The sequence below is a fragment of the Myxocyprinus asiaticus genome, chromosome 21 (assembly GCF_019703515.2).
Source record: "Myxocyprinus asiaticus isolate MX2 ecotype Aquarium Trade chromosome 21, UBuf_Myxa_2, whole genome shotgun sequence".
NCBI lineage: Eukaryota > Metazoa > Chordata > Actinopteri > Cypriniformes > Catostomidae > Myxocyprinus > Myxocyprinus asiaticus.
This window is the reverse complement of record NC_059364.1, coordinates 2,922,541-2,941,218: the sequence shown is the minus strand read 5'-3', so window position 1 is coordinate 2,941,218 and position 18,678 is coordinate 2,922,541. Positions and strand designations below refer to the sequence as shown.

The window sequence follows — 18,678 nt, the reverse complement described above, 5'->3', positions numbered from 1 at the left end:
ATCAAAGGTGAATGTGTTGGGGGATCTCCTAAAATTGGATTCAGATCTTGTTCTGGAACAAAATATGCCCTGCTTGCTGTTGGGGAAAACCACACAGCTTCCAAACACATGTGTAATAGTAGTAGTTTTAGCTGGAAATAAAGCAAATCAAATTAATGTCAACTCTGCCAAGAATAATTGCCTATTGAAACGCAGTAGTAAATTTTAGTTTTCTATAAGAGAAGCACTGATGTGTACTAATACCCCTCTTCTTTCTGTATTAGCAGGATTGTTTGTGGAAACGGAGGGATGGATGAAGATAAAAGAGCAACTTCTGAACGGATTCTTCTTGAACCCTACAAGTACTTGCTACAACTGCCAGGTTAGAGTGACTGTTGGAAATTACATGCACAGTTTATTCTTTGCTGTATGTTCATAATGTTGCTCAATACTACCATAGTGAGAATGTCTCGATTCTGGCTCCTGTGAACCTCTGCTGAGTCTGAAAGAATATTTTCACCTCTGAAATTCATCTGCTTCTGTCTCAAATGCCCCCAGCTCTTCCCTGAGAAATACGGCTGCAGCATCAGAACTCATTCTGTTTTCCTGCCATCCTTTTGCAATTTTAATGATCTCTTTTGTGACTATATGCGGAAATAATGAGGTTACAGAGGTGCTTTGCTTGAGATCGCAGAAGAACTAAAACTGGGTGAATCTCATAAGAACATGAGCAAAATCAAAAGATAAAGTAAAATTACATTTTGCATGATGAAAAGGCAGTCACGCAAAATATAATCCTGGAGCCTATTTTAACACTTTAAGCCGGTGAGAAAAAAAAAAGGTCAGAATATTAATAACTACAGTCTTGACCAACACAAAATATGTATCGTTTGAAAGCTTAGAAGCTCTACTTTCCAATGCATGTTGACATTGACCAAAACTGAACAAGTGCTTTAAAATTTGCAGACAAATCAGAAGTGTTCCGTTCTGATAACTTATTAAAAAAAATGTGCACTGTACATATTATTGTAACTCATCAAATAGCCATGTGTCATATGCTCTCAAAGAGTAGAATACAACCAGGCTATTTTACTCGCAGCCAAAAATATAGCGAGTAATAGCTAAGTATATGTCTTTGGCAATTATATTGGTGTTGCTTAAATGACGCATTTTCGCTCATAACTTCACGAATAACGGTACATAAAATATCACATAACATTATTTAGAGGAGGTGATTATCTTTCAAATGAGCTCTCACACAAGGTAATCGGATGTATAGATCATTAGATAATCCACATGAAGCACAATGTTACATATGACCACCAGGAGATGGCGCCAAATACATGACACAGACTCAATGATGACTCAAATGACACAGAATGAAACTCATTCTGTGAAATCTCATTACTAAAATCATGTCTGCATGCTATGCAAACCTTTAGTCATTGTTGTGTTTGCATGTGTAATTAGTTCTTATGTACAATTATTATATTTTATTTGTTTGGAGAGGCTTTTGGACACTATGATAAATTATATTTGTTATGCTGTATCTTTTGATTGCTTTGTCGTATTAACACAAATCAGTTTTCCAGAGCCACCTTATTTACACCCAGAGATATATGTTGAATAAAACTTTGTTTTTGTTTTTGTGAGCCTTTACATTTTATCTTTAAAAAACACCTTCAGAGGTTAAAGGAAAATTCTGGGTTTAATACAAGTTAAGCTCAATCAACAAACCCTGTAATCATGCAAAAATGTCAATTTAAACAACTTTACAGCTCAAATAATGTACAAGTTTTAACAGAAGAATTAATGTAAGTGCTTTTATAAAATTATAAGCTTCACATTTCTGCCTTTTTTAAACCCTCCAAAAATTGGCCCCATTCACTTCCATTGTAAGTGCCTCACTGTAACCTTGATTTTTGCTGCTTTTTTTTTTTTTTTTAAAGGGGTTATGACATGAGGAATGAAATTTGCTTGATCTTTTGACATATAAGAGGTAATTGTACTATAAAAACATACTGTTAGTTTCAGAACTCAAAACTTCATCCTCACTGCAAAAACAGCATTTGTTGAAACCAAGCTGTCATAACGACTCGTTTTCTACATCCTTCACATTGTGATGTCACACTGTGGAAGATATTTGCATCTGACCACCTCCTCAACAACACCGTAACACCTATTTTGCCTTATCACCTCTGTAGCCCCACCCAGCAGTGGTAAGCAGAGAGATTGCAAAGAGAGAGCAGGTCAGTCAAGAGCAGAGAGCCAATCAGAACAGTGGGCGTGTACTGTAAAGTCTTAAAGGAGAAGCAGCACCAAAACTGAGCGTTTCTGACAGAGGGTCAGGATGAGGGTTGAAGAAGTAAAGTGAACTTCAAGAAACATTAAAATAATAAAAGGCATGTCATGAACCCTTTGAAGGAGGGACGAGTCAAAATTATTTTTTGTGGTAATTATGCCACAAATGCTGTCAATTAAGCTTAACTTGTATCGAACCTGAACTATTACTTTAAAAAAAACTAAGATATTTTTTTAGTAGGTTGACACATCTTTTAGGTCTTAATGCATGATTTTCTGCAAAGCTGCTTTAAAAACATATTTATTGTGAAAGCACTACACAAAAAAATATACTTGACTTGTTTGCCCATTTTAAGATTATCGGCATCGGCCAATAACTGTGCACGTTTTTTAAAAATAAATATTGTTCATAATGAAGTGCTCATTTAGTGTCAGTAAATTTGTGTGTTATATAATCTAAAAGTTTATATTTTTCTAATGCAATAAAGGCAGTAAACCAAGGACTATCAATACTTTTACAATCTAAATATATCATCTTTTTTTGCATTGAGAGCAGTTTTTATTTATTTGCATTGCAATGATGAATATTCATGTGAGTAATTGCCATGAAAATGATTCAATAAAACCTTAATGGTCTTAAAAGTAAGCTTAATTTTGTTCTTGACAGGTTTTGTGAGGTTTTCTCAACTATCTCAGCTAGTAACGGACAGAGACCTGACTCCTAACAAAAAGAAAATACCGTTGTACACTTGAGACAATGAGGAAGTCTGCCAGTAGGTCATTAGATCAGTGTAACGTAACTCTCTCTCAGTGACGGCAGGTGTTAGGAGGGAACTGGAGGGAAAATGCTCATGAATGGAAATGAACTGTAATGAATGTTTTCAGTCTGAGCCTCCCAGTCTATTTTGATTGCAAAAGAGATTTTGCTGAATCGTTTGAGCTCTTCATTCCCAACCAGTGAACAAGGATGCACATGAAACCCAGACCTGCATTTAAACCCTTCTTTTAAAGACCACATCCTTCATATTTGAAGTAAATAAATAACATTTTTAAGAAGTTTGTGTGTGTGATTTGTTTTAGTTGTTCTACTCTGTTTGTCACTTATTTGTCTTAAAATAAAACTGAGAATCAGATCATTGAAATTAAGTTTAACTGAGTTTGAAAGCTACCAATTTACAAAAATGTGTTGCTTCAGCTTAAAGAAAATCATTCTGTTTTTTTGTCCGTTTTCTTTGCTTTGATTGTTAGGAAAACAAGTCAGAACGAAACTATCTCAGGCATTCAACCACTGGCTAAACGTCCCAGAGGACAAACTTCAGGTAAGCGTTTATTTACATTTATCTGGAAATGTTTTCATTGTTGCTGGATTGAAAAAAGCTGCATTGTGAACAAGGGTTGCCACGGTGTTACCGGTTTTATTCGGTACAAGGGACAACACCGGTGTGAAATTTAATATCAGGTAAAAGTGGGAAATATTATGAATGGAACTTCCAATATCAATACAATAGCCTAATGCATAGAATAGCCTTAAATAAAGAATAGTTGCCTAATGAAGAGTTTGCGACCCATGATAAATGAAAGCTTGATGTTCTTTACCAACGTATCAAATTACACAGGCAGAAAGTACACACACTGACAGAAGACGTTAAATTGCAAGTAGCGAATATAATGTGCACAGTGGGTAACTGTAAGACGTCTCGGATTTGGAATGACTCAAGAAATGCTGTTAGACACACACTTGAAGAAACACACGACAGAAAAGCCATCTGCGAATATCTGATGCGCTGTTTGATCGGAGGCGTGCAGTCTCGTGGAACAAGCGTATGTTGAGGATTCTCACTCATTCTTTGTTTCAGTCTTCTAAATTTTTTTGCAAGAACAGTATCATCTATGAGAATGCTGCAAATGACCTCAGACTATCTCAGCTCAAGAGGTGCTCTGAGTTCAGTTCGTCTTATTTCCACAGAGCAGTTAGTTGTGAACGCAACTCTGCAGCCTATACATCTGTGATTAAATCATAAAATAATACAAAAACACGTTCACCTCGAACCATGATTTATATTTCAGTGATTATTATCATCATTATAATTATTATCTTCACATTTAGAATAGTTTTTAGATCTTAATATGCATTAGTAATTTTCCTCCTGTTGTCATAGACGTATACTTGCATGATCGTAAATGGAAAGGTGGTTATATATGATTTTATTTTTTGACCACTTCGTTATTTGAATTGAAGTGAAATTTGAATTTAGAAATGTCTTCGGTTTAAGTTTTTCATTTTTAAATAAATGAATTTTATTTTCAATCACTAAAGCATATATATATATATATATATATACACACACACACACACACACACACACACACACTGGCAGCCAAAAGTTTGGAATAATTTACAGATTTTGCTCTTGTGGAAAGAAATTGGTACTTTTATTCACCAAAGTGGCATTCAGCTGATCACAATGTATAGTCAGGCCATTAATAACATGAAACATTACTATTACAATATGAAAACAAATGTTCAGAACTTCTTAAACTACTTCAGAGTTCTCATCAAACAATCCTCCACGTGCAGCAATGACAGCTTTGCAGATCCTTGACATTCTAGCTGTCAGTTTGTCCAGATACTCAGGTGACATTTCACCCCACACTTCCTGTAGCACTTGCCATAGATGTGACTGTCTTGTCGGGTACTTCTCACGCACCTTACAGTCTATCTGATCCCACAAAAGCTCAATGGGGTTAAGATCCATAACACTCTTTTCCAATTATCTGTTGTCCAATGTCTGTGTTTCTTTGCTCACTCTAACCTTTTCTTTTTGATTTCTGTTTCAAAAGTGGCTTTTTCTTTGCAATTCTTCCCATAAGGCCTGCACCCCTGAGTCTTCTCTTTACTGTTGTACATGAAACTGGTGTTGAGCGGGTAGAATTCAATGAAGCTGTCAGCTGAGGACATGTGAGGCGTCTATTTCTCAAACTAGAGACTCTGATGTACTTATCCTCTTGTTTAGTTGTACATCTGGTCTTCCACATCTCTTTCTGTCCTTGTTAGAGCCAGTTGTCCTTTGTCTTTGAAGACTGTAGTGTACACCTTTGTATGAAATCTTCAGTTTGTTGGCAATTTCAAGCATTGTATAGCCTTCATTCCTCAAAACAATGATTGACTGATGAGTTTCTAGAGAAAGCTGTTTCTTTTTAGCCATTTTTGACCTAATATTGACCTTAAGACATGCCAGTCTATTGCATACTGTGACAACTCAAAAACAAACACAAACACAATGTTAAGCTTCATTTAATGAACCAAATAGCTTTCAACTGCATTTGATATAATGGTAAGTGATTTTCTAGTACCAAATGATGCAATTTAGCATGATTACTCAAGGATAAGGTGTTGGAGTGATGGCTGCTGTCTAGATTTGATCAAAAATGACTTTTATCAAATAGTGATGGTGCTGTTTTTTACATCAGTAATGTCCTGACTATACTTTGTGATCAGCTGAATGCCACTTTGGTGAATTAAAGTACCAATTTCCTCCCGAAACAGCAAAATCTGTACATTATTCCAAACTTTTGGCCTCCAGTGTAAATAAACAGCAGTAGTGCTGATGATGGAGTTGCTGTTGTGTTCAGTCAATTAGCTGTATTGCATTGTCAATGCTGTCTTGTTCGGTACACAACGATATCAGATTAGCTGGATATGACAGGCTGATTTCGTGACTGTGATTCAGTTTGCCAAACTGATTGTGATTGTAGCTGCACGCATCTGATTGTCTAGATGTAGAACACAGGCTAAATATAAAAAATTACTCAGATTATCATCGATATCGAGGATTTTTCTGATAAATATCGAGATCGCCTAGCCCTAGTTGCATGTTGTCCTTTAAATCTAGAAGGGTGGTAGAACTGTTGTCATCTTAGCAGTTGACAAATTAATTACGAAAAGGTTTTCTTTATAAAGATACACATTTTGAATAGAACTGAAGTGTGCAGTAGGCAGCTAGAAGGCTTTTGGTGTTTTCTACGGTTCATTCTTCTGAACACAAGACTGATGATGGAGAGGTGCAAACAGTGTGTCTGCTCAGTCAATTCTACAGCGACTTTGCCCTCCAGTGAACCGCGCCGCCTGCACAAAACTCCAGTGCAAATCAAAAGCACCGGTGCAGTGTCTTATCTCTCCTGGGTCATCGTTCCCATATCATCCTTTCTTTTGCAAACTGCCTGTTTCCTCTCTCTCTCTCCCTCTTTCTTTCTCTGGCATTGCAGAGACTGAACAAAAATCAATGCAAATAGATTTTGGCTCTTAAGCATCACATCATGGGCCATTTTCAGAATTCTGCCCTTCAAATCGAGTTGGAGCATTTCTGCAGTGGTGTCGTGTTACAGAAAAGTGAGATATAAATGCACATGGAGGATCCAAAAAGCTCTTAAAGGAACGGTTCACCTATAAATGAACATTCTTACATCATTGTTAACAAATGAGTCATATTTTCTTCTGTGAAACACAAAATGAGATGTAAGATGTCTGAACTTTTGCTTTCAATACAATGAAAGTGGGTGGTAATAGTGGTGGACTGATATGGGTTTTTCAATGGCCGATACCGATATCTAGAGAGCAGGATGGCCAGTATAAATGCGGATAAACATAATACAAGTTAACAACAGCAAATCATGAGTGTACACAATTTCTAAAGTGAAACAAACACTTATTTGCATAAACTTGAAATCGGTTTTACAATTAATCGGTGCCGATAGTTGCTTTTTGGAACTATAGGTGTACGGAAAAAAATCTATGCAGATAATTGGTGATATTTAATTTTATTTTCTCTTATTTTTTTTATTCCTTATCAATAAACCTCATCTGGTGAAATATATACATACTGAACTCTTCACCTGGTGAAAATACAGGCGATTAAAAAGCTAAATACTTACTCGCATATTGAGCATTGTAACGGAGCAAAGTCTCTCATTTCAAAATAAGAGTCCCGGGTGCGTTTAGGGCTTCTTTATATTTAAAAGTTCCGTGTTATGCACCAAGTCTTCATGTCTCTGGTTATTATTATGATTTTGGTTGCACAATAAACTGCTTTTGGGATTTTGTTCATTTTCCTAAAACTATCGGTCGATTAATCAGTTATTGGCCTTTTCCACCACTTTAATTATCGGTAAATGCAAAATTCACTATCGGTCAACCTCTGCTATCCATTGACAAATCGTGGTAGATTTTGGAACTGACAAGAGGGAAAGTTAATACTTCTGTTAATTGGCCAAATGTACATGGTTATCGGACGATAATCGCAAAATGGCCAAATATCGGCCGATTAATCAATCCGTTACTAGTGGTGATATATTCTGGGTCATTCCATGTCAACTCAACCAGAGATTCCCAGTTTAATATTGTTTTTTTGTTTTTTTTAACTGGTGAAAGATAAATGTGAATTGGAGTGAAAGCCAAAATATGAAATGCTATGGATGAATATTTACAGAGTATTTGATTATTTTGTAGAAGGGGGTCATAATGACAATTTCCACCTTTTGATTTTGGAGCAAAACTACAGGTCAAAAATAACCTTTGTAAGGTGTCAGTGTCATTTTATTTTTACACACAGATATGTAGGTCTTTTACTAAAATCAGTTGACTTCTGCACCCCTTGTTGCGTTATGTGCCAACGGTGTTAGTTCAAAAATGGAAAAAATACTGTTGTTTTTCCAAAGTCGGAGTGCCTAACTTCAGAAGTATTAAAGATATATTTTCGATTCTGTTTTTTTAATACTTCTGGAGTTATAGGCACTCCAACAATCATCGGGGACATTTTGCATAACTTCTTTTGTGATTCACGGAAGACGGTAGTTAGAACAACAAGAAGGTAAGAAAATAATGACATTATTTTCATTTTTGGCTGAACTATTCCTTTAAATGCCCATCTAGAAATCCAGCAAGTATGAAAAGCCTCAATGCTGTTGTTATGCCTCGTAATCCCCTTCAAATAGCTGTTATGCCAACAATACACAATGCACTAAGCAGTTCTCTACATGCTAATGTTAAAGAATGTAGCAGATTTGTATGTTTTGGCAAACCAGCTGCAGGCTGCACTTTCCATAAGAGGGAGCAAAAACTGCAAATTCCAATTCTTATTTGGCAGGATTAAAAATGCAGCTGTTGCATTGCAGTAAATTCAGATTATTGCATTCAGATGTGTAATGCTAATGAGTGACTAATACATTACAGATCTGATTAGCGCATAGGGACACTGTATATACGAAGCAATAATTATTAGATGTCAATGCTGCTGACATAATCTGATACCAGCAATGTTCTGTGTTGTAAAGACTTATTAAACATCACTCTGGAATACTCTATTCTGATTGGTCAATGGCACCATCTAGTGGTCTGACATCTGAGGAACAACCGCACATGCGGGGATTCAGACATATCAGACCGGTCATCCGGGTATTGCGAGTCATATATATATATTTTTTTTTGCTTCTCGTATCAAGTAAGCTGATAAAATAATTAAATCAATATTCCATGTCCATTTATTTATTCTTTTAGCAAGTAGTCTTGTAATAAGCTGGATAATGAGCAGTCAGATGGTCATTATTTACAAACACCAACAGAACTCCAAAGCATACCAGAGGTGGATTTCAGCTGTTCAGCAATTGCTTTCTTCTCATATAATTACATAATTTCAATGCAAATCAATATTTTTTTGTCCATTTATTTATTTTATTAGCCATGTATGTCGTTTCAAACCCATATAACCAACCTGGTACAAGTTCGAAAGAGCATGCGAGTCGATACGTGAGCTGAAAGTGTCATAAAAGCACTACAAAATGATGTGGTTGTGTTTTCCATCTCAAATTTGCTTTTTCTGACAATATTGGATAGGTTTAAGGTTTAGGGTAGGGAGGTTGGTTTTGAAAACTCAATAGAGAATTAACCTTAAAAACCTAATCTGTTTGGGAGAACATTTAACTCACTTTTAGCGCCACACAGTGGACATTTCATATTGGAAGTGTGTAATTTCTGCGAAACTAGCGTTACGTATAGGTTTCCCCAATCAAATGCCATTGGTTGAGCCAAAAGTTGACATGTCAGACCACTCAAACAGAGCAATGTTTTGAGCAAATGCCGTCAAATGTTTCTTCCAATCAGAATTTAGTACGAACTATCCATTTTATAATAATATACTGTTTTTAAAGAGAAAGCAGAACTGGCAACTCATCCCGTGATTAAGTGATGTTAATCTTGTCATTGTAAATCAGCTGTTCTTTCTCAGTTAGGGCTGGTAAATATGTCTTAAATTATATCGATATTCTTCAGCCTATTGACGATATTCGATATGTAGCTCTAATTATGTATTTGCTCTAAAATGGCTCAAAACGTTTTTTTTTTTTTGTTTTGTTTTTTTAATCGGACGAACCATCATTTCATCCAAACAGCCATTGTAGCCAAGTAGATTCAATACTGTAAAGACATTAAATAAAAATCTTTATAAAAATAATTAGTTTTTCATTAAATAAAAACAAGCGAGAATTAATTTCAATAATTTTCATTGATATGAACTTTGTGTTTATATTTCATTTAAAATGATACATTAGTAGCTTAATAAAAAGCATTATTTAAAATATACTTAATGTTTTTACTAATACATTTTTGTGAATGAACAAGGAGTGCAAAGCTACTTCACTGACTTATTTTTGAAAACCCAGTAAACATTGTATAATACTAAATTATTACTGTGAGACACGTCAGGTTTTATATTATCATTATTATTCTGATTATTATATTTGCGTTATACAAAAGTAATATATTTCTGTCCTGTTTACTTCACCTCCACCTGGGGCTTTTATTTTGACACCGAAAGTGCTGTCGTATTCACTTCAACTTCACAAGGAGCTTTTATTGGGCGTTTTCCAAACGGCATTTATGATTATTAAATCACAGCCTTTTATGGAATAATAATCACATATGACCAACTCACCATTTTGGTGTTATTTTGATTAATTGTGCAGCCCTGAAGGATCGTGAAATTAGTCTACTGATGCTTTTTATGAAACTTAATGGCCAAATTAAAGCACATTAAAATCATCATCAATTTTACATCGTTAGCGAAATTATATCTTGATTATATCTTTAATATTCGATATATCACCCAGCCCTACTCTCAATGCGATATGTTAAGCGCTAAGCCTGTCAGATCACATTCAACTTACTGTTCAGCAGCTCTCCTTTTATCCCGGATATTTCATTAAAGCTCTTCAGGCAGTGAAAGTCAGTCGTTCATGCCAGCAACTGCCTTCTGTACTTCCATGTTTATTTGATCATGTGAATAGCAAAACAAACATAAGATATTATTCTGTTTGCCCTCAAAGTCTTTGAGCATCTAGTTGCTTGATTTCTAGAAAGCAAGCTTAAATAGATGCATGTTTCTGAGATTCAGAAAAACACCATTGTACAAAAATATATATAAGATGTACGCATTGTAATTTCATCACAAACTGAACGGAGAAATCTTTAACAAAATTAAATGAGATTAATAAAGATTACTCCGTTCAATTTGTGATGAAATTACAATGCGTACATCTTAAAAATAAGCTTAAATATTTTTATTATTAAATAGTGTATAGCACTTGATTTATCTTGTAATGAATATTTATAGTAATAAAAATGTAATATCAAATAATATAGTAGTAGTAGTCAACCTTTTCATGATGAATGCCCCCCTACTTGATTCCCTTACCCCAGCTGCCACCCCAAACTTTGTTGTACCAAAGAAAACCCCAACAAAACTCAATATTTGTGTTATTTGCTCAATGCAACTTTGATGCATTTCATCATTTTAAAGTTGTTAATAAATTCAGCAGGCTTACGCATCATGAATGTGAGACCAAACCTCGCGTTTCTTGAATTCAAGCAGATGGAGGGCTATATCTGGGGCATATAAAAGAAAATGCAAAGACCAAAACTAATAATAAGTGATGTAAATATATTTTACATTTGCCTTTTTTAAAATTAACAGTGGTTTTTGTAACAAGGCCATAGTAAACACATGGAAGCATGGATCTTCACTACCATGGTTAGATGATACATGCTTTCTATAAAACAAACTATGGCATTTTTGTAATTATAAACGGTAGACCTACTCTAAACACATGTTAAAACAATAAATACGAAATATAAATATTTATAAGTTGTAACAAATGAATTATATTCCCTCACTCCCCTAATGTAGCCTTTGACAAATTTAATAGAGCTGAAGTAGTGATATGATCATATTTATTATCAATCTATTTCTGCCTAAAGTTCAGTTAGTGTTACTATATTAAATTCAAGGGTGGTGATGTAGAATTCTGTGCTGAATTAAAATGGTTTCGGCTTCTCGCACCTTGCTTCTCACTGATTCTCGTAAAGCTGCGAGTTTAAGAGCTCGAGACCAGTCTACGAGTAAAAATGCACCTGTTTTGCGCTTGCGCTGCTCTGTCCACTGAGCCATACAGGTGCAAGAGACGTCCTGAGTTTATAGTCAGCACGTGTGGTTTATCTTTTGAACTATAGGTGGTGCTGTCTCCAAACTGCTCAGGTATCCTCAGGACATGATGTCGATAAAGCATACCTTTTTTTATCCGACAATGCATTCAAAAGATATCACTTTTTAATCAAATTCAGAATGGTGTGTTGAGGCAGTATGGCCGATATTGGGGGAAAATTGGTGTTGTTGCAATCCTCATGGCCCAAGGAATCCATAGACTCAAGATTTTTTTGGAAATACGGTTCAAAAGTTACAGGTAAAAGTAGCCATTTTCCACCATTTCTTGACCCTTAGGTGTCTCCAGATCATGGTCCTGATGAAGCATGCCAAGTTTTGTTTTGATAGGACGATGCATTGCAGAGATACAGCCTCAAATTCAAAAGGCGAAAATCAAAATTCTGTATTAATTCTGTGTGGCTCGTTATGGAGATTTTGAAAAAAATTTGGAGACTTTGTTTGGGCAAATCGGACTAAGTTTGAAGGCCATGAAACCTTTAAACTGTAAACATCATAATCCAAGATGGCGGCCACTGTAATGGGCAGTTCTAATGTAAGGGGTTCATTTGAATCATCAGGTGGAGAGTAATCAGATGTAAAAATCATTGTTTCTTGGATAAATGGTTCAAAATATACTTGCAAAAGAAAAGCAAATTTTTGAACTGGTGGTGGCGGTAATCCTAAAGACCCCAAATTTGGTATGGGGGCTATTCATGACCACCCCTATCAGTGTGCCAAATTTCATAATTTTCCTATGTACGGTTCTAGGGGCTGCCATAGACTCCCATTGGGGAGGAAGAATAAATATAGCTGCAAGCAGCGATGACAAGCCCAAGCACAACTGGTCCATTTCCACCTGGTGACTTTTGGAAAACAATGCAAGGTGGACACATGCAATTGGCATTTGACATTATTCTAAACTATTTAGAAGCAATTTGGGTAAATATAAGAGGACTATTTTAAAGTCTGATGTAAGAGCCACATTTCCTGCTGCCAGGTGGTGGCGCTATGACTGTGACCCAAAGTAGTCAAATCCATGCGATTTAGCCCCCAAGACTAAATATACATCTCAATTTTGATCTAAATCACACATTGCACACAGAAAATGAGACACTTCCTGTTTCCCCCTTTTTTTTTTTTTTTTTGCCATTAGTGCCATGGCAACACCGTTCGATATATCAAAATCTGTTAGCAATTTAGCATCTTCAGTGTCTTGGCATAATGTTGTCTAAATGTGGTGACAGTCACGCCTAGGAGGAGTATTTAAAAGTTCAGAGACTGCAATATTCACAAAATCCAAAATGGCCGACTTCCTGTTTGGTGGAGCATATAACTATAATTATGAAAGTTGTGCGGCTTGATGAGAACTTTATATGTACCAATTTTGGTGATAGTAGGTGAAAATGGGGGTGCTACAGAGGCCGTCTTACATGGCTATTTACATTCCCCTGCAACTTTGCCCAGCCCTATTGGCCAGCATTTCAAGAGTTTTCATGCATGTGGCTGACAACTCTGCGTGTGCAAAATTTCAAGAGGTGTGTGTGTGTGTGTGTTTTCACGCATGTTAAGTACCCCAAAAGTACAGAAAACCTTGAAAGGATAATAATCCTTAGAAGAGCAATAGGGCCTCTGCACTTTCAGTGCTTGGGCACTAATAATACTAAAGGATAAAGTAGGTGCCACATCACCTTTGGTGCTTGGCCCCTAATAACAAAACCATTTCTGCTCCACTCTTGTGTGCTAATAAATTAATTTATGCTAATTATAATATTTTTTTTTTCGTTCACAAGCACTATTGCTAACACTTAAAAAAATAAAAAGTGTACAGCCCTGGTTGCAGGTATTTTTTGATAGGTTAGTGGCATCAAATCTTTTTTTAATTAGATTAAGTTAATGTTTGTGAAATATTATGTACCTTTGAACGAAGAGAAAGTCTGATCACTAAGAAACCGTTACAGATGTAAAGAACAGGATGAAGATGTATAAACGTCTCCTGTTTTTCTACTATTACCAACATTTACTCCTTAAATCATCTTAAAAAGGTTACAATATGTTAATTTATACTCCACTCTAAAGCTGTGATTGTGAACTGGGCTTTATGAGGTTTACTACAAGAGATAAACACATGATATAAGCTTTTATGCATCAGCTTTTCTGCTTTATTTCTTCCGTGGTGAGTGGTAATGTAATTTTTATTGAAGAGTTCTGATCTCAACCTGCGGCTGTTTCTGTATTTGTCATTTTTGATTCGTTTTTGAGAGCTGTTTGATAGTCAAGTGATTACTCATTTTTCTCATTAGTCTCCTTGAAGCATTCTCTCTCTCTCTCTCTCTCTCTCGCAGCCTGTAAACTCTTGAACCCGTCGGCATGACCGCACATGCGTCGCATCACTAACACCCTGCTGGCTGACAGCGTGCAACGCCTCCATACAGCTCGTGTCACATGCTGACTGCAGACAACACACTTCTCTCAGATCGCTTTGCATTCAGGATGCATTTCATCTTGTGTTGCACTGAAAAAGTTGATATCTAAAAATAAAAATCTGTTTAAAAAATGCCCGGGATTTTTCAGTAATTCAGTGATGAATTTACTAAAAGTTTTTAAACTTTATTCAGACAAGCAAAATATTTCTGAGGGAACACAACACCAGAAATATTATTTCTTTAGAGGAATTTTGTTGTGTTTAGAGGTTTCAAAGGACTAAGGAATGATGTTTCATAACATGAGTTGACTTTTGTTAGCTGAGACAGTCATCTATCTGCTGGTCTAAAGAGTTCACTGCATTTCACACAGAGGTCAGAAACTATATAAAAATAAAAAAAGTGAATGAATGAAACTTATGAAACATGTCCAGCTCACATTTCACTGTAAAATCAAAAAGGGAAAAACCCAAATGTTTTGCATTAAAAAAAAAAAAATCCATGTATTCAATCAATAAATGTGATTTTATTTTATTATATTTCATTTATTATATTTTGTTACGTGTTGTTGTTTAAATGCATAATTGGTACTATTTTCAAGTATTTACATCGATTTGTTAAACACGTGATAAAACTGGTACTGAAAACGGCATTTCTGTAAACGACGTCTTTAAATGAGTGCATGCTAGCGAGAGAGACTCGAATGGCTTCATCTCATGTGTGCTGTGCATTATTAGAATTTATTCTTTTTTTTGTTGTTTATGATCAACAACTGACTGTAAAAAGACATTATTCAGTGACAAATGGGTCACGTGGATCTTGTCTTTTGGACACACATTACACGGATCAACTTTTACTCTCAACACGCAATGAAAGGATCTTGCTGCTGAAATCTTCACGACTAAACCACACAATTACTGGTGAGTGAAATCTGATCATTTACCAGCCAGTTGCCATATATATATTTAGTTGCATAGCGTGAAATTTGGTTGCAAATGTGAGTGATTTCCTCTCATTGTACTGGAGGGTTGCACATAGAGTAAAAGATCGATCTTGGGATTAAAGAATCGATATCAAGATCGTTCAAACGAAGATCGTGATGCATCGGGAAATAATTTTTTCCCCCCAACTCTATTAATTTTACTTTATCATTAGTTTTTCTTCATTTTAGCTCTTTAAAAATGTGCTAATTCCATGTATTCCATTAAAAAAAAATATGATATTGAAATTGCATATATATATTTATTACATGTAAATAGTACAAATGATGCATGTAAACAAACAAGTATTTACTTTGATATGTAGAAAAAGTGCTAAACTGGTACTGTCTCTTTAAGAATAGCAGCAGTTCAGAGAGCATCTTGCAGAAGTGTTTCATTTGAGCGCATATCAACGAGTGAAATCATGCGGCTTCTTTACAGCATCCGTGATATTTGTGATTAGAATGAAATGTTTAGTTATGTTGTTTTTGATCAACAACTTACTGTTAAGAACGGAAAGGATACAGTGCATCCGGAAAGTATTCACAGCGCTTCACTTTTTCCACATTTTGTTATGTTACAGCCTTATTCCAAAATGGATTAAATTCATTATTTTCCTCAAAATTCTACAAACAATACCCCATAATGACAACGTGAAAGTTTGTTTGAAATCTTTGCAAATTTATTAAAAATAAAAAAATAAAATACACATGTACATAAGTATTCACAGCCTTTGCTCAATACTTTGTTGAAGCACCTTTGGCACCAATTACAGCCTCAAGTCTTTTTGAGTATGATGTTACAAGCTGGCACACCTATTTTTGGGCAGTTTCTCCCATTCTTCTTTGCAGGACCTCTCAAGCTCCATCAGGTTGGATGGGGAGCGTCGGTGCACAGCCATTTTCAGATCTCTCCAGAGATGTTCAATTGGGTTCAAGTCTGGGCTCTGGCTGGGCCACTCAAGGACATTCACAGAGTTGTCCCGGAGCCACTCCTTTGTTATCTTGGCTGTGTGCTTAGGGTCGTTGTCCTGTTGGAAGATGAACCTTCACCCCAGTCTGAGGTCCAGAGCGCTCTGGAGCAGATTTTCATCAAGGATGTCTCTGTACATTGCTGCATTCATCTTTCCCTCGATCCTGACTAGTCTCCCAGTTCCTGCCGCCGAAAAACATCCCCACAGCATGATGCTGCCACCACCATACTTCACTGTAGGGATGATATTGGCCAGGTGATGAGCGGTGCCTGGTTTCCTCCAGACGTGACCATTGCCATTCAGGCCAAATAGTTCAATCTTTGTTTCATCAGACCAGAGAATTTTGTTTCTCATGGTCTGAGAGTCCTTCAGGTGCCTTTTGGCAAACTCCAGGCAGGCTGTCATGTGCCTTTTACTGAGGAGTGGCTTCCGTCTGGCCACTCTACCATACAGGCCTGATTGGTGGAGTGCTGCAGAGATGGTTGTTCTTCTGGAAGGTTCTCCTCTCTCCACAGAGAAACACTGGAGCTCTGTCAGAGTGACCATCGGGTTCTTGGTCACCTCCCTGACTAAGGCCCTTCTCCCCCGATTGCTCAGTTTGGCCGGGTGGCCAGCTCTAGGAAGAGTCCTGGTGGTTCCAAACTTCTTCCATTTACGGATGATGGAGGCCACTGTGCTCATTGGGACCTTCAATGCTGCAGAAATGTTTCTGTACCCTTCCCCAGATCTGTGCCTCGATACAGTCCTGTCTCGGAGGTCTACAGACAATTCCTTGGACTTCATGGCTTGGTTTGTGCTCTGACATGCACTGTTAACTGTGGGACCTTATATAGACAGGTGTGTGCCTTTCCAAATCATGTCCAATCAACTGAATTTACCACAGGTGGACTCCAATCAAGTTGTAGAAACATCTCAAGGATGATCAGTGGAAACAGGATGCACCTGAGCCCAATTTTGAGTGTCATGGCAAAGGCTGTGAATACTTCTGTACATGTGATTTTGTTTTTTATTTTTAATAAATTTGCAAAGATTTCAAACAAACTTCTTTCACGTTGTCATTATGGGGTGTTGTTTGTAGAATTTTGAGGAAAATAATGAATTTAATCCATTTTGGAATAAGGCTGTAACATAACAAAATGTGGAAAAAGTGAAGCGCTGTGAATACTTTCCGGATGCACTGTGTTAAGAGACTTTCAGTGACAAATGGATTGTGTGGATCTCGTGGACACAGAGGATTAAGTTAAAGATCGATCTTGAGATTTAAGAATCCATATTAAGATCGTTCACATGGTTGCAATTAATCAGAAAATGTATATTTTTACCCACCCCTACAAGGTACTTAAAAATACCATGGTAGCATGCTGCATATCTAGACGACATATGTATTGCAGTGGCACATTTTGTTAGTGTTAAAACAAAGATTGACTAAATTATGTGAAAGTATAGAGGATTATTATTATTATTATTGTTGTTGTTTTACTGAAAATCAAAAGGATTCTGAGGGATTTTATTTTAATTCTGTATTATTTTTTTGCAGTGCAGGCAGTTTCAAAATGTCCAAGTTTCATGAAAGCAGACAAATTCAATTATTCTAATATTTTTTTGACTGAGTGTTTTGATTTCTTCCAAAGCTTTCTTTGGCACATCATAGAATCTGTGCTTGTTCGCTCAGCTGTCAGGCTGATATACAGTTAATTAGAGCATCTGTGAGTGTGTTTTATGTGTTTGTAGAGGCTCTGATTGGGTGGCAGTTTAAGTTATGGGCGGCACTTTACTGTAAGAAACATGTTTGCTGGATAAATGTCTGACTTTTTCTGATGCTGGCAGCATGCCCAGCGAGCGCACACACACACACACACACACACTCTCTCTCTCTGTCTCTCTGGTACTCCTACTTCTATGATGACTATAGGTCACCGTAAGCATGCGAGAGGTTTTCCGAGCAGCTTCTGATATAGGTTAATTTAAGGTTAAATCTGGCAGTTTCAGTCTCGGAATTCTTGCCCACTTCATTTCACGGCTCTGTTTCTGCTGGAAGTTTTTCTTCCCCTACATTCACCATGTTTTCAAGTGGATGCCAATCCTGATGCCCTCTGGTGGTGATGTTGGTACTGCAGTTATTGTGTTTGCAGATTGTGTTTGTTTTGAATGTAAAGGTTGAATCCCTCAGATTAAACCCAGTGTTTTTAACTGGGGGTTTTTAATGAGTGAACTAATACGCAAACAGAGACATTTAGAACAGGTGTTTCTTTGGGAAATTTTGCACTGTGGATTTTGTAAAAAAAAAAATCAAATCAAATAAATATGTGTATGTGTGTATATATATATGTGTGTGTGTGTATAATATATATGTGTGTGTGTGTGTGTGTGTGTATATATGTGTATGTGTGTGTGTGTGTGTGTGTGTGTATATATGTGTGTGTGTGTGTATATAATATGTGTGTGTGTATATAATATGTGTGTGTGTGTATAATATGTGTGTGTGTGTATAATGT

At 36.4% G+C, this 18,678-nt stretch overlaps 1 protein-coding gene across 12 annotated transcripts in view; it reads left to right on the top strand.

Moving 5' to 3' along the window:
* Positions 1–18,678, top strand: part of LOC127411970 (geranylgeranyl pyrophosphate synthase) — a 31,758-nt gene that overhangs the window by 7,742 nt on the left and 5,338 nt on the right. For 10 of the 12 annotated variants that reach the window (XM_051647957.1, XM_051647950.1, XM_051647956.1 and 7 more), the window contains 2 exons: positions 267–361; positions 3,529–3,599. In XM_051647957.1, coding sequence (XP_051503917.1) covers positions 289–361; positions 3,529–3,599 — 144 coding nt within the window. In that variant the 5' untranslated portion in view covers positions 267–288. Of the gene's footprint in view, positions 1–263; positions 362–3,528; positions 3,600–18,678 lie in introns of all 12 variants that reach the window. The other 2 variants (XM_051647954.1, XM_051647953.1) reach the window with 1 other exon arrangement.